The sequence below is a fragment of the Taeniopygia guttata genome, chromosome 37 (assembly GCF_048771995.1).
Source record: "Taeniopygia guttata chromosome 37, bTaeGut7.mat, whole genome shotgun sequence".
In the NCBI taxonomy this organism is placed as follows: Eukaryota; Metazoa; Chordata; class Aves; order Passeriformes; family Estrildidae; genus Taeniopygia; species Taeniopygia guttata.
Window position 1 is genome coordinate 687,449 of NC_133062.1, and position 19,841 is coordinate 707,289.

The window sequence follows — 19,841 nt, forward strand, 5'->3', positions numbered from 1 at the left end:
TATTTCTGGGAATTTCTGGGAATATTTTAGGGAATTTTTGGGGATGTTTTTGGGGATATTTCTGGGAATTTTTGGGAATATTTTTGGGGACTTTTGGAGATGTTTTTGGGGATATTTCTGGGAATTTTTGGTTCTAGTTTTGGGGATTTTTGGGGATGTTTTTGGGACTATTTTTGGGTTTTTTTGGGGATGTATTTGGGAATTTTTGGGGGATGTTCTTGGGGATATTTTTTGGAATTTTTGGGACTATTTTTGGGGATATTTCTGGGAATTTTTGGGACTCTTTTTGGGAATTTTTGGGACCAGTTTTGGGGATTTTGGGGGATGTTTTTGGGGATTTTTGGGACTATTTTTTGGAATTTTTGGGACTATTTCTGGGGATTTTGGGGGATGTTTTCGGGGATTTTTGGGACTATTTTTGGGGATTTTTGGGACTATTTTTGGGGCTGTTTTTGGGGTTTTTGGGGCTCAGAGCTCGTCGTGGGCCCGGTGCAGGTCCTGCCCGTAGTCGGTGGCGCGGCTCCCCACGAAAAGTTCCCAACGCCCCAAAATCTCCTCCCGGGTCAGGGCCCCGTCCTGGGGAAAATTCGGGAAAAATTGGGAAAATTCCAGAAAATTTGGGATCCTCCTCCCAAAAAAAAAAAAAAACTCACCCAAAATAATCCTAAAAAAAAAAAAACCCAAAAATTCCCAAGATGTCCCAAAAAAATCTCCCCAAAATATCCCCAGGAATTCCCAAAATATCCCGAAAAATTCACAAAGAATCCCCAAAAATATCCTTAAAAAATTCCCAAAATATCCCCCAAAAAATCACAGAGTCCCCAAAAATGTCCCTAAAAAACTCCTAAAATATTCAAAAAAATTCCCAAAATATCTCTAAAAATACCCAAAATATCCCAAAAATATCCCCAAAAATTCCCCAAAATATTCCCAAAAAATCCCCAAAATATCCCAAAAAATCCCCTAAAAATGCCCCAAAATCCCCTAAAAATGATCCAAAGTGGCCCCAAAACCTCAAAATTTCTGGGATTTTTTTGGGAATTCCGGGATTTTTTTGGGAATTCCGGGATTTTTTTGGGAATTCCAGGAATTTTGGGAATTCTCACCTGGTCCAGCATCAGGTGCTCGGATTTGACCCCAAAAACCTCCCAAAATGCCCTAAAATCCCCTAAAAATGCCCCAAAATGGCCCTAAACCCTCAAAATTTTTAGGATTTTTTTGGGAATTCCGGGATTTTTTGGGGAATTCCGGGATTTTTTTTGGGAATTCTGGGATTTTTGGGAATTCTCACCTGGTCCAGCATCAGGTGCTCGGATTTGACCCCAAAACCCCCCAAAAATGCCCTAAAGATGCCCCAAAATCACCTAAAAATGACCCAAAATGGCCCCAAACCCTCAAATTTTTAGGATTTTTTGGGAATTCCGGGATTTTTTTTTGAATTCTGGTATTTTTGGAAATTCTCACCGGGTCCAGCATCAGGTGCTCAGATTTGACCCCAAAAACCCCCAAAAATGCCCTAAAATCCCCTAAAAATGACCCAAAATGGCCCCAAACCCTCAAATTTTCCAGGATTTTTTTGGGAATTGCGGGATTTTTTTGGGGAATTTTGGGATTTTTTTTGGGAATTCTGGGATTTTTTTGGGAATTCCGGGATTTTTGGGAATTTTGACCTGGTCCAGGATCAAGTGATTAGATTTGACCCCAAATTTCCCAAAAAATCCCCCCAAAAGGCCCTAAAATCACCCCAAAACCCCAAATTTTCCGGGATTTTTTTGGAAATTCCCAGATTTTCTTGGGAATTCCAGAATTTTTTTGGGAATTTTGGGAATTCTCACCTGCTCCAGGATCAGCTCAGCCTCAACCCCCTAAAATCCTCTAAAAATGCCCTAAAATCCCCTAAAAATGACCCAAAATGGCCCCAAACCCTCAAAATTTCCGTGATTATTTTGGGAATTCCAGGATTTTTTCGGGAATTTTGGGATTTTTGGGAATTCTCACCTGGTCCAGCATCAGGTGTTTGGATTTGACCCCGAAAACCCTCCAAAAACCCCCAAAAATGCCCCAAAATCCCCTAAAAATGACCCCAAATGGCCCCAAACCCTCAAATTTTCCGGGGTTTTTTTTGGGAATTCCGGGATTTTTCCGGGAATTTTGGGAATTCTCACCTGGTCCAGGTCGGCGTGGTGGATCAGGTGCTCGGCCTCGACCCCGGCCCAGTCGGGGCTGGGGGGGCTGAGCCAAAATTTGACCTCGTCGGGTCCCAGTCGGGCGTCGCCGTCGCGATCCCGATTCCGCAGGAATTGTTCCCGTTCCCGGAGGATTTCGGGGGGTTCCGGGGAGCCCGGGGGGCCCTCGAATAAATCAGCTGAAAAAAAGGAAAAGGAAAAGTTGGTAAAAGTCATAAATTGGAGAAAAAAGGGGGAATGGGAAAAAACTAAAAAAAAATCTGCAAGAAATTGGAAAAAATAAAAAAAAACACCCAAAAAATGCTCCAAAATACTAAAAATTACTTTAAAAAATTTCCTCAAAAATACCCAAAAAAACCCCAAAAATGTGAAAAAACAAAAAGAAAATCTGCAAGAAATCAAAAAACCCCAAAAAAATTCCACAAGAAATCGGAAAAAAAACCAAAAAACCAAAAAAAAACCCCAAAAAATGCTCCAAAATCCTGAAAATTACGCTAAAAAAGTTCCTCAAAATTCCACAAAAAAAGCCACAAAAAAATACCGAAAAACTTAAAAATGTGAAAAAACAAAAAAAAATTCCACAAGAAATCGGAAAAAAATAAAAAAAACCACCCCAAAAAATGCTCCAAAATCCTGAAAATTACCCTAAAAAAGTTCCTCAAAAATCCCCAAAAAAACCCCAAAAATGTGAAAAAACAAAAAAAAATCAGCAAGAAATCACAAAAAACCAAAACAAAATTCCACAAGATATCAGAAAAAACAAACAAACAAACAAACAAAAAAACCAAAAAAATCCTCCAAAATCATAAAAATCAACCCAAAAAACTTCCCTAAAAATCGCAAAAAAGCCACAAAAAAACCCCCAAAAAAACCCCAAAAAAGTGAGAAAACAAAAAAAAATTCCGCAAGAAATCGGAAAAAAAACAAAAAAAAAACACCCCAAAAAATGCTCCGAAATCCTGAAAATTACTCTAAAAAAGTTCCTCAGAAATCCCCAAAAACTCCACAAAAAAACCTGAAAAAAAATTTAAGAATGTGAAAATACAAAACAAAATTCTGCAAGAAATCAAAAAACCAAAAAATAACCCCAAAAAAATGCTCCAAAATCCTAAAAATCAACCTAAAAAGCTTCCTCAAAAATCCCCAAAAAAAGTCACAAAAAACCACCAAAAATACCCCAAAAAATGCTGCAAAAAATCCCACAAAAATCCAAAAAACACCCAAAAAAAATCCCCAAAAAACCTCCCCAAAATCCCAAGAAAAATCCCAAAAACATCCCAAAAGAACCCAAAAAATGCCGGAAAAAATCCCATAGAAATCCAAAAAAACACCTCAAAAAAATCACCAAAAAACCTCCCAAAAATCCCCCCAAAAATTCCAAAACTATCCCAAAAAAACCTCCCCAAAAATCCACAACAAAAATCTTCAAAAGACCCAAAAAAAACCCTCAAAAATCACCCCAAAAAACCTCACCAAAAATCTCAAAAAAGCCACAAAAAACCCCCCAAAAAACCCCAAAAATGCCGCAAATATCCCACAAAAATCCAAAAAAATCACCAAAAAATCCCCAAAAAAAAGGCCCAATATATGCCAAAAAATTCCCCAACTCCTCCCAAAATGCTACAAAAATTCCCAAAAAATCCCAAAAAAAGCCCAAAAAAATCCCACAAAAATCCCAAAGAAGCCCCAGAAAAACGCAAAAAAATGCCACCAAAAATCCCTCGAAAAACCCCAAAAAATCACAAAAATTCCCAAAAAATAAAAAAAAATCCCCTAAAAATTTCCAAAATTCCCCCAAAAACTTCCAAAATTCCCCCAAAAATTCCCAAATTCTCAAAATTCCCCAAAAATTCCCAAAATTCCCCAAAAATTCCCGAAATCCTCTCACCGATGTACTCGTCCACCTGGATGAATCCGTCCCCGTCCCGGTCCAGGTCCTCGATCGTCTCCTGGGGAGGCAAAATTTGGGAATTTTGACCCAAAATTTCCCAAAAATTTCCCCAAAAAAATCCCAAAAATTTTCCCCCAAAATTCCCAGAAATGTCATTAAAAATTTCCAAAAAATTCCCCCAAGAATTCCCAAAAATTCCCTGGGAAATTCACAAAAAATTCCCCTCAACATTCCTGGAAAAAATCCCCCAAAATTCCCTGGAAAATTCATCAAAAATTCCTGAAAAATTTACCAGAAATTAAAAAAAAAAAAAAATCCTGGAAAATTGCCCCAGAATTCCCAAAAAAAATCCTGGAAAATTCACGAAAAATTCCTGGAAAATTCAAAAAACATTCCCCAGAAAATTCCCCAAAATTTAAAAAAAAAATGCCCCTAAAAATCCAATTTTTTTGTTCAGCTTCTCAGATTTTTCTGGGATTTTTTAGGGAAATTTTGGGATTTTTTTTGGAAGTTTGGGAATTCTCACCTGCACCACCTGAATCCCTAAAAAATCCCCCCAAAATCCCAAAAAACACCAAAAAACCCACCAAATATCCTCTAAAAATCCAATTTTTTGACCGTTTTCGGTGCAGTTTTCGCGATTTTTCTGGGAATTTTTTTGGGAATTTTGGAATTTTGGGAATTCTCACCTGCACCACCAAAATCCCTAAAAAAGCCCCAAAAATCTCCCAAAAAATCCAAATAAAACCCCTAAAAATCCCTTTTTTTGACCGTTTTGAGCGTGGTTTTCGTGATTTTTCTGGGAATTTTTTGGAATTTTTGGGAATTTTGGAAATTCTCACCTGCACCACCCGAATCTCTAAAAAATCCCCCAAAAATCCCAAAAAACACCAAAAAAATCCACCAAAAATCCTCTAAAAATCCCATTTTTTTACCTTTTTTGGTGCGGTTTTTGCGATTTTTCCTGGATTTTTTTTGGAAATTTTGGAATTTTGGGAATTTTGGGAATTCTGACCTGCACACCCAAATCCCTAAAAAAATCCCTTAAAAATCCCAAAAAACACCAAAAAATCCACCAAAAATCCTCTAAAAATCCCATTTTTGGACCGTTTTCGGTGCGGTTTTCACGATTTATCCTGGATTTTTTTGGGGAAATTTGGAATTTCGGGACTTTTGGGAATTCTCACCTGCTCCGGGATCAGGAGCTCAGCCTCAACCCCCCAAAATCCTCTAAAAATGACCTAAAATCCCCTAAAAATGACCCAAAATTGCCCCAAACCCTCAAAATTTCGGGGATTTTTTTGGGAATTCCGGGATTTTTTGGGGAATTTTGAGATTTTTGGGAATTCTCACCTGGTCCAGGATCAAGTGCTCGGATTTGACCCCAAACACCCCCGAAAATCTCTAAAAATGCCCCAAATTCCCCTAAAAATGCCCCAAAATGCCCCAAAACCTCAAAATTTCTGGGATTTTTTTGGGAATTCCGGGATTTTTTTGGGAATTTTGGGATGTTTGGGAATTCTTACCCGGTGCAGCATCAGGTGCTTGGCCTCAACCCCAAAAAACCCCAAAAATGCCCTAAAAATGCCCCAAAATCCCCTAAAAATGACCCAAAATGGCCCTGAAACCTCAAATTTTCTGGGATTTTTTGGGAATTACAGGATTTTTTGGGGGAATTCCAGGATTTTTTTGGGGAATTTTGGGATTTTTTGGGAATTTTGGGGAATTTTGAGAATTCTCACCTGCACCACCAGGTCCTGGAGCTTTAGAAAGTCCCAAAATCCCCCCAAAAATCACAAAAAATTGTCTAAAAATTCCATTTTTTGACCGTTTTTGGTGCGGTTTTCGCGATTTTTCCAGGATTTTTTTGGAAATTTTGGAATTTTGGGATTTTTGGGAATTCTCACCCGGTGCAGCATCAGGTGCTCGGGCTCAACCCCAAAACCCCCGAAAAATCCCCAAAAATCCTCTAAAAGTCCCATTTTTTGACCGTTTTCGGTGCGGTTTTCGCGATTTTTCCGGGATTTTTTTTGGGAATTTTGGAATTTTTTGGGAATTTTGGGAATTCTGACCTGCACCACCAGGTCCTGGAGCCGGGGGAAGTCCTCGGGGTGCAGGAAGGCGTCGAGCTCGGCGGCCTCGAGCCGCCCGTCCCCGTCCTCGTCGGCCGCCCGGAAACGGCGCCGGGAACGTTCCAGAAGCTTCCGGTGGGAATCGGGGTCAGGGGAGCCCCCAAAATCCTCTGGAAAGGGAAAAAAATGGGAAAATTATCACTAAAATTAAAAAAAAAAAAAATCCCAAAAAATTCCACCAAAAATCGTTAAAAAAAAAAAGCAAAGAAATCGCAAAAAAAATTGGCAAAAAAAAATCGCCAACAAATTGGCAAAAAAATCCCCCCAAAAAAATCCTATTATAAAACACAAAAATATCCCCAAAATCCCCTAAAAATTCCCAAAAAATCCCCTAAAAAAACCTTCAAGAAATCCACAAAAAAACCCCCAAAAATTCCCCAAAAAAACCCTCAAAAAATCCCCAAAAAACCACAAAAACACATTTTACAAAATCCCCAAAAAATGTAAAAAAAACTCTAAAAAAATCCTCAAAAAATCCCCCTAAAATTCCCAAAAAATCCCCTAAAAAAGCCTTTAAAAAATCCTTTAAAAAAAAACCTAAAAAAACCCCAAAAATTCCTTTAAAAAGCCTCCAAAAATACCCCCTAAAAAACCCCAAAACATCCACACAAAAAAAGTCTAAAAAATTAAAAAAAAAAACTTTAAAAAAACCTCAAAAAATTCCGAAAAAATCTCAAAAAATCCCCCCACAAAAAAACCTTTAAAAATCCCCCCAAAAAACATTAAAACCCCCCAAAAAAACCTTTAAAAAAAGCCCCAAAAATTCCTTTAAAAATCCACCAAAAAAAACCCCTAAAAACCTCCAAAACATCCACAAAAAAAACTCTAAAAAAAAATCCCAAAAAACCTTTAAAAAAACCTAAAAAAAAATCCCAAAATTCCTCAAAAAATCCTCCCACAAAAAAACTTTTTAAAATCCACAAAAAAAACTTTAAAAAAACCTCTAAAAATTCCCAAAAATCCTCAAAAAAAACCCCAAAACCCATTAAAAACCCTTTTAAGAAACCGCCCAAAATCCCAAAAATGGCTTTAAACATCCTCCAAAAAAAAACCTAAAAAACCCCAAAATACCCCAAAAATCCCCTTAAAAAAAACCCTTTAAAAAACCCTTAAAATCCAAAAAAAAACCCCAAAATTAAAAAAAAAAACCCTCAAATTCCCCCCCAAAAAACCCCACAAAAACCATTTTAAAAATTCCAAAAAAAACTTTAAAAAAACCTCAAAAAAAATCCCAAAAAATCCTCAAAAAAACCCCCCCAAAACCCATTAAAAACCCCCAAAAACCCCTCTAAAAAACCCCAAAATTCCCTTCCAACACCCCCCAAAAAAAACCCTTTAAAAACCCCCAAAAAAACCCTTTAAAAACCCCCAAAACCCCTATAAAAACCCACAAAAACCCCTTTAAACCCCCCAAAAACCCCTTTAAAACCCGCGGTTCCCTCACGGCTCTCCCCGAAGTTCTCCCGCCGGAACTCGCTCCACGTGACGGCGCCGTCGCGGTCGCGGTCGAGGCGCGCGCGGTGATCCCGCAGCGCCTCCTGGCGGGCGCCGCGGTGCCTGCGCAGGATCCATCCCCGCAGCTCTTCTCGCGAGACTTGCCCCGAGCCGTCCGCGTCCATGCGCGACACCAGCAGCCTGACAACGGGAAATTTGATTTATTTTGGGTTTATTTTGGCGATTTTTTTGGGGTTTTTTTTGGGTTTTTTTGGGGGGATTTTGGGGGATTTTGCGAATTTTTTAAAGGGGGGTTTGGTGATTTTTTAGGGGAATTTGTCGCGGGTTTTTTTGGGATAGTTTAGTGGGTTTTTTGGGGGGGTTTTAGAGAGTTTAATGGGAAGTTTTTAGGAATTTTTATAGAGTTTTTTAGGAATTTTAAAGGAATTTTTAAGGAATTTTTAAAGAATTTTTCAGGAATTTTTAAAGAAATTTTCAGGAATTTTAAAAGAATTTTTCAGGAATTCTTAAAGAATTTTTCAGGAATTTTTAAATAATTTTTCAGGAATTTTTAGTGGTTTTTTTCTTTAATTTTTCAGGAATTTTTTTAAGATTTTTTAAGGAATTTTTAGTGATTTTTTTTTCTTTAATTTTTCAGGAATTTTTTTGTGTGTTTTTAGAGAATTTTTGGGGTTTTTTTTCAGGATATTGAATTTTTTTTTCAGGAATTTTTTGTGCATTTTTAGAAAATTTTTGGGAATTTATAGTGAATTTTTTGGGATTTTTTTTCAAGATATTTAAAAGGTTTTTAGGTTTTTCAGGAATTTTTAGTGTTTTTTTCTTTTTTTTTTTTTAATTTTACAGGAATTTTTCAGGAATTTTTAGTGAATTTTAGGGGACTTTTCCAGATATTTTTTGGGAATTTTTAGTGAATTTTTGGGGGGATTTTTCAGGAATTTTTGGGGGAATTCTCATGAATTTTTCAGGAATTTTTGGGGGAATTTTTAGCGAATTTTCACGAATTTTTTAGTGACTTTTTGGGGGGATTTTCAGGAATTTTTGTGGGAATTCTCATTAATTTTTCGGGGATTTTTGGAGGAATTCTCATTAATTTTTCAGGGATTTTGGGGGGAATTTTTAGTGAATTTTTGGGGGAATTTTCAGGATTTTTTGGGAGAATTTTCACGAATTTTTCAGGAATTTTTGGTGAATTTTCGGCTAATTTTCGGGAATTTTGGGAGGGAATTTCCAGGGATTTTTCCGGGAAGTTTTCAGGATTTTTTGGGAGAATTTTCAGGAATTTTTGGTGAGTTTTTGGGGGAATTCTCATTAATTTTTCAGGGATTTTGGGGGGAATTTTTAGTGAATTTTTGGGGGAATTTTCAGGGATTTTTGGGGGAATTCTCATGAATTTTTCAGGAATTTTTAGTGAATTTTTGGGAAATTTTTGGGAATTTTGGGGGGGAATTTCCAGGGATTTTTTCGGGAAGTTTTCAGGATTATTTTTTTGGAGAATTTTCAGGAAATTTGAGGGAATTTTTAGTGAATTTTCACGAATTTTTTTTTAGTGAATTTTCAGTGAATTTTTTAGGGTATTTTTAGTGAATTTTGGGGGATTTTCTGGGGAGTTTTCCAGTGATTTTTCAGGAATTTTGGGGGAATTTTTAGTGAATTTTAGGGGGGATTTTCAGGAATTTTTGGGGGAATTTTCACGAATTTTTCAGGAAATTTTGGGAAATTTTCGGGAATTTTGGGGGGGAATTTCCAGGGATTTTCCCGGGAAGTTTTCAGGATTTTTTTTTTTTTTTTTTTTTTGAGAATTTTCAGGAAATTTGAGGGAATCTTTAGTGAATTTTTGGGGGAATTTTCAGGAATTTTTAGTGATTTTTTTGGGAGTTTTCCAGTGATTTTTCAGGAATTTTTCAGGAATTTTGGGGGAATTTTTAGTGAATTTTAAGGAATTTTGGGGGACTTGTCCAGATATTTTTTGGGAATTTTTAGTAAATTTTTGAGGGGATTTTTCAGGAATTTTGGGGGGAATTTTTAGTGAATTTTAGGGGGGATTTTTCAGGAACTTTGGGGGGAATTTTCACCAATTTTTCAGGAGTTTTTATTGAATTTTTGGGAAATTTTCGGGAATTTTGGGGGGAATTTCCAGAGATTTTTTCGGGAAATTTTCAGGATTTTTTTGGAGAATTTTCAGGAATTTTTGGGGACTTTGTGCCTCTCACCCCAGACGCCGTCGCGACTCCTCGGGGGGCAGCTCCCGCTGCTCCCGCGCCTCCTGCGCTCCCCAAATGGCCGCGTGGTCCCAAAAAAGCCCCTCGGGGTCGTGGCCGTGCGAGGGGGGAGCCCCAAAATGTGGGTGGGGGGCGTGGGGAGACCCCCCGAGGGCCAGAGCCAGCAGGGGCCAGAGCGGCCACAGCTGCATCTGTGGGAAAAAAAGCGGAAAATCAGGGAAAAATAGGAAAAAAAGTGGTGAGAATGGAGAGAAATGAGCCCAAAATATCCAAAAACTGAGAAAAATGACGTGAGAATGGAGAGAAATGAGCCGAAAATGGAGAGAAATTAGCCCAAAGTGTCCCAATATTGAGAGAAATTAGCCCAAAATGCCCCAACATGGAGAGAAATGAGCCCACATTAGAGAGCAATGAGCCCAAAGTGTCCCAAAATAGAGAGAAATGAACCCAAAATGCTCCAACATGGAGGGAAATTAGCCCAAAATGCCCCAAAATGAAGAGAAATGAGCCCACATTAGAGAGCAATGAGAGAAAAGTGTCCCAAAATAGAGAGAAATGAGCCCAAAATGCCCCAAAATTGAGAGAAATGAGCCCACATTAGAGAGCAATGAGCAGAAAGTGTCCTAAAATAGAGAGAAATGAGCCCAAAACGGAGAGGAATGAGCCCAAAATGTCCCAGAATTGAGATAAATGAGCCCAAAATATCCAAAAATAGAGAGAAATAAGGTGAGAATGGAGAGAAATGAGGCGAAAATGGAGAGAAATTAGCCCAAAGTGTCCCAATATTGAGAGAAATGAACCTGAAATGTCCCAAAATTGAGATAAATGGGCCGAAAGTATCCCAAAATAGAGAGAAATGAGCCCAAAAAGGAGAGGAATGAGCCCAAAAAGGAGAGGAATGAGCCCAAAATGCCCCAAAATGGAGAGAAATGAGCCCACATTAGAGAGCAATGAGAGGAAAGTGTCCCAAAATAGAGAGAAATGAGCCCAAAACGAAGAGGAATGAGCCCAAAATGTCCCAGAATTGAGAAATGAGCCCAAAATATCCAGAAATTGAGAGAAATGAGGTGAGAATGGAGAGAAATGAGGCGAAAATGGAGAGAAATTAGCCCAAAGTGTCCCAATATTGGGAGAAATGAGCCTGAAATGTCCCCAAAATTGAGATAAATGAGCCAAAAGTATCACAAAATAGAGAGAATTGAGCCCAAAATGCCCCAAAATGGAGAGAAATGAGCCCACATTAGAGAGCAATGAGCGGAAAGTGTCTCAAAATAGAGAGAAATGAGCCCAAAACTGAGAGGAATGAGCCCAAAATGTCCCAAAATGGAGAGAAATGAGCCCAAAATAGAGAGAAATGAGCCCAAAACGGAGAGGAAGGAGCCCAAAATATCCCAGAATTGAGAGAAATGAGCCCAAAATATCCAAAAATTGAGAGAAATGAGGTGAGAATGGAGAGAAATGAGGCGAAAATGGAGAGAAATTAGCCCAAAGTGTCCCAATATTGAGAGAAATGAGCCTGAAATGTCCCCAAATTGAGATAAATGAGCCAAAAGTATCACAAAATAGAGAGAAATGAGCCCAGAATGGAGAGAATTGAGTCCAAAATGCCCCAAAATGGAGAGAAATGAGCCCAAAATGCCCCAACATGGAGAGAAATGAGCCCACATTAGAGAGCAATTAGAGGAAAGTGTCCCAAAATAGAGAGAAATGAGCCCAAAACTGAGAGGAATGAGCCCAAAATGTCCCAAAATAGAGAGAAATGAGCCCAGAATGGAGAGATTTGAGTCCAAAATGCCCCAAAATGGAGAGAAATGAGCCCAAAATATCCAGAAATTGAGAGAAATGAGACGAGAATGGAGAAAAATGAGCCGAAAATGGAGAGAAATTAGCCCAAAGTGTCCAAATATTGAGAGAAATGAGCCTGAAATGTCCCCAAAATTGATAAATGAGCCAAAAGCATCACAAAATAGAGAAATGAGCCTAGAATGGAGAGAATTGAGTCCAAAATATCCAAAAATTGAGAGAAATGAGGTGAGAATGGAGAGAAATGAGGCGAAAATGCAGAGAAATTAGCCCAAAGTGTCCCAATATTGAGAGAAATGAGCCTGAAATGTCCCCAAAATTGAGATAAATGAGCCAAAAGTATCACAAAATAGAGAGAAATGAGCCTAGAATGGAGAGAAATGAGCGCAAAATGTCCCAAAATGGAGAGAAATGACCCCACATTAGAGAGCAATGAGAGGAAAGTGTCCCAAAATAGAGAGAAATGAGCCCAAAACTGAGAGGAATGAGCCCAAAATGTCCCAGAATTGAGAGAAATGAGCCCAAAATATCCAGAAATTGAGAGAAATGAGGTGAGAATGGAGAGAAATGAGGCGAAAATTGAGAGAAATTAGCCCAAAGTGTCCCAATATTGAGAGAAATGAGCCTGAAATGTCCCAAAATTGAGATAAATGGGCCGAAAATATCCCAAAATAGAGAGAAATGAGCCCAAAATGGAGAGAATTGAGTCCAAAATGCCCCAAAATGGAGATAAATGAGCCCAAAATGCCCCAACATAGAGAGAAATGAGCCCACATTAGAGAGCAATGAGCTGAAAGTGTCCCAAAATAGAGAGAAATGAACCCAAAACGGAGAGGAATGAGCCCAAAATGTCCCAAAATGGAGAGAAATGAGCCCAGAATGGAGAGGAATGAGCCCAAAATGTCCCAAAATGGAGATAAATGAGCCCAAAACGGAGAGGAATGAGCCCAAAATGTCCCAAAATTGAGAGAAATAAGCCCAAAATATCCAGAAATTGAGAGAAATGAGGTGAGAATGGAGAGAAATGAGCCGAAAATGGAGAGAAATTAGCCCAAAGTGTCCCAATATAGAGAGAAATGAGCCTGAAATGTCCCAAAATTGAGATAAATGGGCCGAAAGTATCCCAAAATAGAGAGAAATGAGCCCAGAATTGAGAGATTTGAGTCCAAAATGCCCCAAAATGGAGAGAAATGAGCCCAAAATGCCCCAACGTGGAGAGAAATGAGCCCACATTAGAGAGCAATGAGAGGAAAGTGTCCCAAAATAGAGAGAAATGAGCCCAGAATGGAGAGGAATGAGCCCAAAATGTCCCAGAATTGAGAAAAATGAGCCCAAAATGTCCCTAAACCGACCCCAAATGCTCCTAAATGAGCCCAAATGGAGCAAAATGAACCCGAAATGACCCAAAATACCCCAAAAATGTCCCCATAACCCGCCTAAAACTCCCCCAAATCATCCCTAGACCCCCCCAAACCCCTCAGGACACTCAAGACCCCCCAAAATCCCCCTCAAATCCCACCCGGGACCCCCCAAAACTCCCCCAAATCCTCCTCAGACCCCCCAAACCCCTCAGGACCCTTTGGGATCCCACAAGACCCCCCCAAAATCCCCCTCAGGGCACCCCAAAATCCCCTCAGACCCCTCCAAAACTCCCCCAAATCCTCCTCAGACCCCACAAACCCCTCAGGACCCCTCAAGACCCCCCCAAAATCCCCCAAAACCCCCCCAAAATCCCCTCAGACCCCTCCAAAACTCCCCCAAATCCTCCTCAGACCCCCCCCCCCAAACCCCTCAGGACCCTCCCAAATTCCCCTCAGACCCCTCCGAAACTCCCCTAAAACCCCCCAAAACTCCCCGAAAACTCCCCCAAATCCTCCCCAGACCCCCCCCAAACCCCTCAGGACCCTTCGGGACCCACAAGACCCCCCCCAAAATCCCCCTCAGGACACCCCAAAATCCCCCAAATCCCCCTCAGACCCCCCCCCCAAACCCCTCAGGACCCTCCCAAAATCTCCTCAGACCCCTTCAAAACTCCCCTAAAACCCCCCAAAACTCCCCGAAAACTCCCCCAAATCCTCCCCAGACCCCCCCAAACCCCTCAGGACCCTTTGGGATCCCACAAGACCCCCCCAAAATCCCCTCAGACGCCCCAAAACTCCCCCAAATCCTCCTCAGACCCCCCCCCAAACCCCTCAGGACCCTCCCAAAATCCCCTCAGACCCCTCCAAAACTCCCCTAAAACTCCCCGAAAACTCCCCCAAATCCTCCCCAGACCCCCCCAAACCCCTCAGGACCCTTTGGGATCCCACAAGACTCCCCCAAAATCCCCCTCAGGACACTCCAAAATCCCCTCAGACCCCTCCAAAACTCCCCCCAAATCCTCCTCAGACCCCCCAAACCCCTCAGGACCCTTTGGGATCCCACAAGACCCCCCCAAAATCCCCCTCAGGACACCCCAAAATCCCCTCAGACCCCTCGAAAACTCCCCCAAATCCCCCTCAGACCCCCCCCAAACCCCTCAGGACGCTCCCAAAATCCCCTCAGACCCCTCCAAAACTCCCCTAAAACCCCCCAAAACTCCCCGAAAACTCCCCCAAATCCTCCTCAGACCCCACAAACCCCTCAGGAGCCTTTGGGATCCCACAAGACCCCCTCAAAATACCCCTCAGGACACCCCAAAATCCCCTCAGACCCCCCAAAACTCCCCCAAATCCTCCTCAGACCCCCCCCCAACCCCTCACGACCCTCCCAAAATCCCCTCAGACCCCTCCAAAACTCCCCTAAAACTCGTCAAAACTCCCCGAAAACTGCCCCAAATCCTCCCCAGACCCCCCCTAACCCCTCAGGACCCTTTGGGATCCCACAAGACCCCCTCAAAATCCCCTCAGACCCCCTCCAAAATCCCCCAAATCCTCCTCAGACCGCCCCCCCCAAACCCCTCAGGACCCTCCCAAGATCCCCTCAGACCCCTCCGAAACTCCTCTAAAACCCCCCAAAACTCCCCGAAAACTCCCCCAAATCCTCCCCAGACCCCCCCAAAACCCTCAAGACCCTTCGGGACCCTCAAGACTCCCCAAAAATCCCCTAAACCCCCCCCAAAATTCGCCCCCCCCCTCACCTCGTCTCGTCCTGCCCCAACCCCGGGGGGGGTCCCGCTGCCCCTCACAGCTTTGGCCACGCCCCCTTTGCGGTTATCGACCAATCAGCGTTGGCACAGCCCACGTGGGGCGGGGCGAGGCGCGCTCCCATTGGCTGCCGCGCGCCACGTCCGCGCGCCGGAGCCAAAAAGGCGAAATTTTAACCCAAAGTGAGCGTGGGGGGGGAATGGGGCGGGGCACTGGGATATACTGGGATATAATGGGATGTACTGGGAGACACTGGGATATAATGGGATGTACTGGGATATACTGGGATATAATGGGATGTACTGGGATATACTGGGTTATACTGGGATGTACTGGGTTATACTGGGTTGTACTGGGATATACTGGGGTATACTGGGATGTACTGGGTTATAGTGGGATGTACTGGGGTATACTGGGATATACTGGGTTATACTGGGATATACTGGGATGTACTGGGATATACTGGGATGTACTGGGGTATACTGGGCTAAACTGGGTTATACTGGTTTGCACTGGGATATACTGGAAACGCGAGGGGAGATAATGGGCGGGAAAACGTGAGGGGAGAGAAAATGGGCGGGAAAACGTGAGGGGGAAAATGGGCGGGAAAACGTGAGGGGAGTAAAAAGGGCGGGAAAACGTGAGGGGAGTAAAAAGGGCGGGAAAACGTGAGGGGAGATAAAATGGGCGGGAAAACGTGAGGGGAGAAAAAGGGCGGGAAAACGTGAGGGGGGGAAGAAAAGAGCGGAAAATGTGACAAAAAAATGGATCAATGACATTGGGGGGGGAAATTACTCTGGGGGAGGGAATCGATATGACTTTGGGAGGGGATCAATGACATTGGGGGGGATCAATGGCAGCCCTGGGGGGATCAGTGACGTGAGGGGGGATCAATATCAGCTCGGGGGGGGGTCAGTGACGATTTTAGGGGATCGATCCCAGCTCGGGGGGCGGCCATGGGGTTTTGGGGGGCCGTGGCGCTGGCGGCCGTGCTGATTTTGGGGCGGGGGGATCCCTTCCAGCTGCAGGAGACGCTGCGGGGGCTGCGGGGAGAAAACGCGCGGCTGGAGGGGACCCTGAGGAACCTGAGCCGAGCGCTGGGGGCTCTGCGGGCCCGGCTGCGGGACCCCCCCGGTGAGTGCAAAAATCCCAAAAATCCACCCTAAAATCCATCTGAACCCTTCAAATCCACTTGCGGGACCCCCCCGGTGAGTGGCACCCAAAATCCTAAAAATCCACCCTCAAACCCACCTGCAGGAGCCCCCCGGTGAGTGGAAAAATCCCTAAAATCCACCCTAAAATATCTCTGAACCCCTCAAACCCAATCCCAAAAATCCACCCTAAAACCCCTCTGAACCCCTCAAACCCAATCCCAAAAATCCACCCTAAAACCCCTCTGAACCCCTCAAACCCGCCTGTGGGACCACGCCGATGAGTGGGACCCCAAAAATCCCCAAAATCCACCCTAAAATCCCTCTGAACCTCTCAATTCTGTCTGCGGGACCCCCCTGGTGAGTGCAAAAATCCTAAAAATCCTAAAAATCAACCCTAAAATATCTCTGAACCCTTCAAACCCACCTGCGGGACCCCCCCGGTTAGTGCAAAAATCCACCCTAAAATCCGTCTGAACCCCTCAATTCTGGCTGCGGGACCCCCCCGGTGAGTGGGGCCCCAAAAAGCCGCTTTGAACTATTCCAAACCACCCCAAAATCCCCCCCAAACCCCCAAATTCCCTCAAAACAGCGCCCCTGAACCCCAAATCCCCTGAATCTCCCCCAAAATCCCCCCAAAACCCCAAATTTCCTCAAAACAGCCCCCCCGAACCCCAAATCTCCCCCAAAATCCCCCCAAACCCCCTTTCCCGAACCCCAAAATCCCCCAAAATCCCCCAAATCCCATTTCCCAAACCCCAAATTCCCTGAATCTCCCCAAAAATCCCCAAATTCCCCCCCAAACCCCCCCAAATTCCCCCAAAACAACCCCCCGAACCCCAAAATCCCCCCCAAACCCCCCCAAATTCCCTCAAAACAGCCCCCCCGAACCCCAGAATCCCCCAAAATCCCCCCAAAATCCCCCAAAACCCCTTTCCCGAACCCCAAATCCCTCCCAAACCCCCCCAAATTCCCTCAAAACAGCGCTGCCCGAACCCCAAATCCCCTGAATCTCCCCCAAAATCCCCCCAAACCCTCCTGAACCCCTTTCCCGAACCCCAAAATTCCCCCAAATCCCCCCAAATCCCCCCAAACCCCCCCAAATTCCCTCAAAACAGCCCCCCCGAACCCCAAATCCCCCAAAACTCCCCCAAACCCCCCCAAATCCCCTGAATCTCCCCCAAAATCCCCCCAAATCCCCCCAAAATCCCCAAAACCCCCCAAAATCCCCCCAAAATCCCCCCAAATCCCCCCAAAACCCTCCAAAATCCCCCCAAACCCCTTTCCCGAACCCCAAATCCCCCCCAAATCCCCCCAAATCCCCCCAAAATCCCCCCAAATCCCCCCCAAAACCCCTTTCCCGAACCCCAAATCCCCTGAATCTCCCCAAATTTCCTCAAATCACCCCAAAACCCCCCCAAAATCCCCCCAAAATCCCCCCAAACCCCAAAATCTCCCCCAAATCCCCCCAAATCCCCCCAAATCACCCCAAAATCCCCCCAAATCCCCCCAAATCCCTTTCCTGAACCCCAAATCCCCCCAAATCACCCCCAAATCCCCCCAAAATTCCCCCAAATCCCCCCAAATCCCCTGAATCTCCCCCAAAATCCCCCCAAAATCCCCCAAAACCCCTTTCCCGAACCCCAGTTCCCCCCAAAATCCCTCCAAAATCCCCCAAAACCCCCCCAAATCCCCCAAATCCGCCGTGCCCCCCCAGATCTGCCCTGGAGCCCGGAGCCCCCCCCGGCCGAGCTGCCCCCTCCGTGTCCCCCCTCGGCCGCCCCCCAAATCCCCCCCGGGACCCCCAAACTTGGGGGGCTCCTGCTGGGGCTGGGGGCGCTGCTGCTGCTGCCCTGAGACCCCCAAAAAAGGTAACGGGGGTTGGGGGGTTTGGGGGGATTTCGGGGTTTTTTGTGAGTGGGTTTTGGGGGGTTTTGGGGTTTTTGGGGGTTTTTTTAGAGTGATTTTTGGGGGGTTTTTTGAGTGGATTTTGGGGGGTTTGGGGGGGTTTTTGGGGGTTTTTTTGGATGATTTTTGGGGGTTTTGGAGGTTTTTTTTGGTGATTTTTGGGGGGTTTTTGGGGATTTTTGGGTGGGGTTTGAGTGGATTTTGGGGGGATTTTGGGGGGATTTTGGGGTTTTTTTGAGTGGATTTTGGGGGGGTTTTGGGGGATTTTTGGGTGATTTTTGGGGGATTTTGGGGGATTTTTTGGGGGGTTTTGGGGTTTTTTTTTTGAGTGGGTTTTGGGGGGGTTTGGGGGATTTTTGGGGGGATTTGGGGGGATTTTGGGGGGTTTTGGGGGTTTTTTGGGGTTTTTTTGAGTGGATTTTGGGGGGTTTTGGGGGATTTTTGTGAGTGGGTTTTGGGGGGGTTTGGGGGATTTTTGGGGAGATTTTGGGGGGTTTTGGGGAAATTTTAGGGGATTTTGCGGGGATTTGGGGGAACTTCTGGGGTTTTTTTTAGAATGGGTTCTGGGGGGATTTGGGTTTTTTTGGGGGGATTTGAGTAGATTTTGGGGGGTTTTACGGGATTTTGGGGGGGATTTTTGGGGAACTTCTGGGGTTTTTTTAGAATGGGTTTTGGGGGATTTTTGGGGGGATTTGGGGTTTCTTGGGTTTTTTTGGGGGGGATATTGGGGGGGATTTTGGGGGAACTTTCAGGGGTTTTTTTAGAATGGGTTTTGGGGGGTTTTAGGGGATTTTGGGAGGAGGTTTTGGGGATTTTGGGGGGGATTTGGGGGCATTTGGGGTTTTTGGGGGGGAATTTGGGAGGATTTAGATTTTTTGGGGGGGATTTGAGTAGATTTTGGGGGGTTTTACAGGATTTTAGGGGGTCTTGGGGGGAATTTGGGGGGGATTTTGGGGGAACTTTAGAGGGTTTTTTTTTAGAATGGGTTTTGGGGGATTTTGGGGGGATTTGGGGTTTTTTGGGGTGAATTTGGGGGGATTTGGGGTTTTTTGGGGTGAAGTGGGGGGGATTTGGGTTTTTTGGGGGGAATTTGGGGGGATTTTTGGGGAGATTTGGGGGGTTTTTGGGGAACTTCTGGGGTTTTTTTTTAGAATGGGCTTTGGGGGATTTTTGGGGGCATTTGGGGTTTTTTGGGGAGAATTTGGGGGGATTTGAGTAGATTTTGGGGGGTTTTAGGGGTTTTTGGGGGGTCGGGGGGATTTTTTGGGGTCTCTCCTTGACCCTCCCCCCTCTTTCCACAGGCTGAGCCCCTCCCCCACACGGGGCACCCCAAAAACCCCAAATTCACCCCAAAATCGCCGCCCCTCCCCCAGGACCCCCCCCCAATTAAACCTTAATGAGCTTAATTAGGCCCCGACTGCTTCGTCCTTTGGCGCTCGGTTTGGGGGGAAAGCCCCAATTTTTGGGGAAAAAAATTAACATTTTATTGCCCATTTTTAGGCTTAAAATTTAATATTTTATTGCTCATTCTTGGGTTTAAATTCAACATTTTTTTGGGAAAAAAATAACATTTTATTGTCCATTTTTGGGATAAAAATTAAACATTTTTTGCTCATTTTTGGGATTAGAATTTAACATCTATTGCTCGTTTTTGCATGAAAATTCGACAATTTTTGCTTGTATTTGGCACAAAAATTTTGGGGGTCCCTCATTTTTGTATAAAAATTCGACATTTTTTGCTCGTTTTTGGGATTAGAAGTGAACATTTATTGCTCATTTTTATATAAAAATTCAACATTTATTGCTCATTTTTATATAAAAATTTGACATTTTTTGCTCATTTTTGGTACAAAAATTGAACATTTTTTGCTCATTTTTGGGATAAAAATTCGACTTTCACTGTCCATTTTTGGGGTAAAATTCGACATTTATTGCTCATTTTTGTATAAAAATTTGACATTTGTTGCTCAT

At 43.6% G+C, this 19,841-nt stretch overlaps 1 protein-coding gene and 1 long non-coding RNA gene across 2 annotated transcripts; one reads left to right on the top strand and one right to left on the bottom strand.

Annotated features, from left to right (window-relative positions):
- Positions 1 to 437: 437 nt before the first annotated feature.
- On the bottom strand, positions 438 to 14,908 carry LOC121468871 (reticulocalbin-3). The gene is made up of 7 exons (XM_041713064.2): positions 14,805 to 14,908; positions 9,875 to 10,074; positions 7,654 to 7,844; positions 6,150 to 6,319; positions 4,075 to 4,135; positions 2,166 to 2,365; positions 438 to 576 (listed from the first exon to the last, which is right to left on the bottom strand). The coding sequence occupies exons 2-7, from the start codon at positions 10,072 to 10,074 to the stop codon at positions 469 to 471; spliced, it is 930 nt and encodes a 309-aa protein (XP_041568998.2). The 5' UTR covers positions 14,805 to 14,908; the 3' UTR covers positions 438 to 468.
- On the top strand, positions 14,898 to 19,276 carry LOC121468872 (uncharacterized). The gene is made up of 4 exons (XR_012052661.1): positions 14,898 to 14,993; positions 15,834 to 15,945; positions 17,680 to 17,833; positions 19,172 to 19,276. It is a non-coding gene; the product is annotated as an uncharacterized lncRNA (long non-coding RNA).
- The last annotated feature ends 565 nt before the right edge of the window (positions 19,277 to 19,841 follow it).

Coding starts and splice junctions, on each gene's coding strand:
- LOC121468871 (XM_041713064.2), bottom strand. CDS start 10,074: ATGCAGCTGTGGCCGCTCTGGCCCCTGCTGGCTCTGGCCCTCGGGGGG. Junction 6,320..7,653: donor GGAGAACTTCGGGGAGAGCC/GTGAGGGAACCG, acceptor TTCCCTTTCCAG/AGGATTTTGGGGGCTCCCCT. Junction 577..2,165: donor ACCACGCCGACCTGGACCAG/GTGAGAATTCCC, acceptor AATTTTCCCCAG/GACGGGGCCCTGACCCGGGA.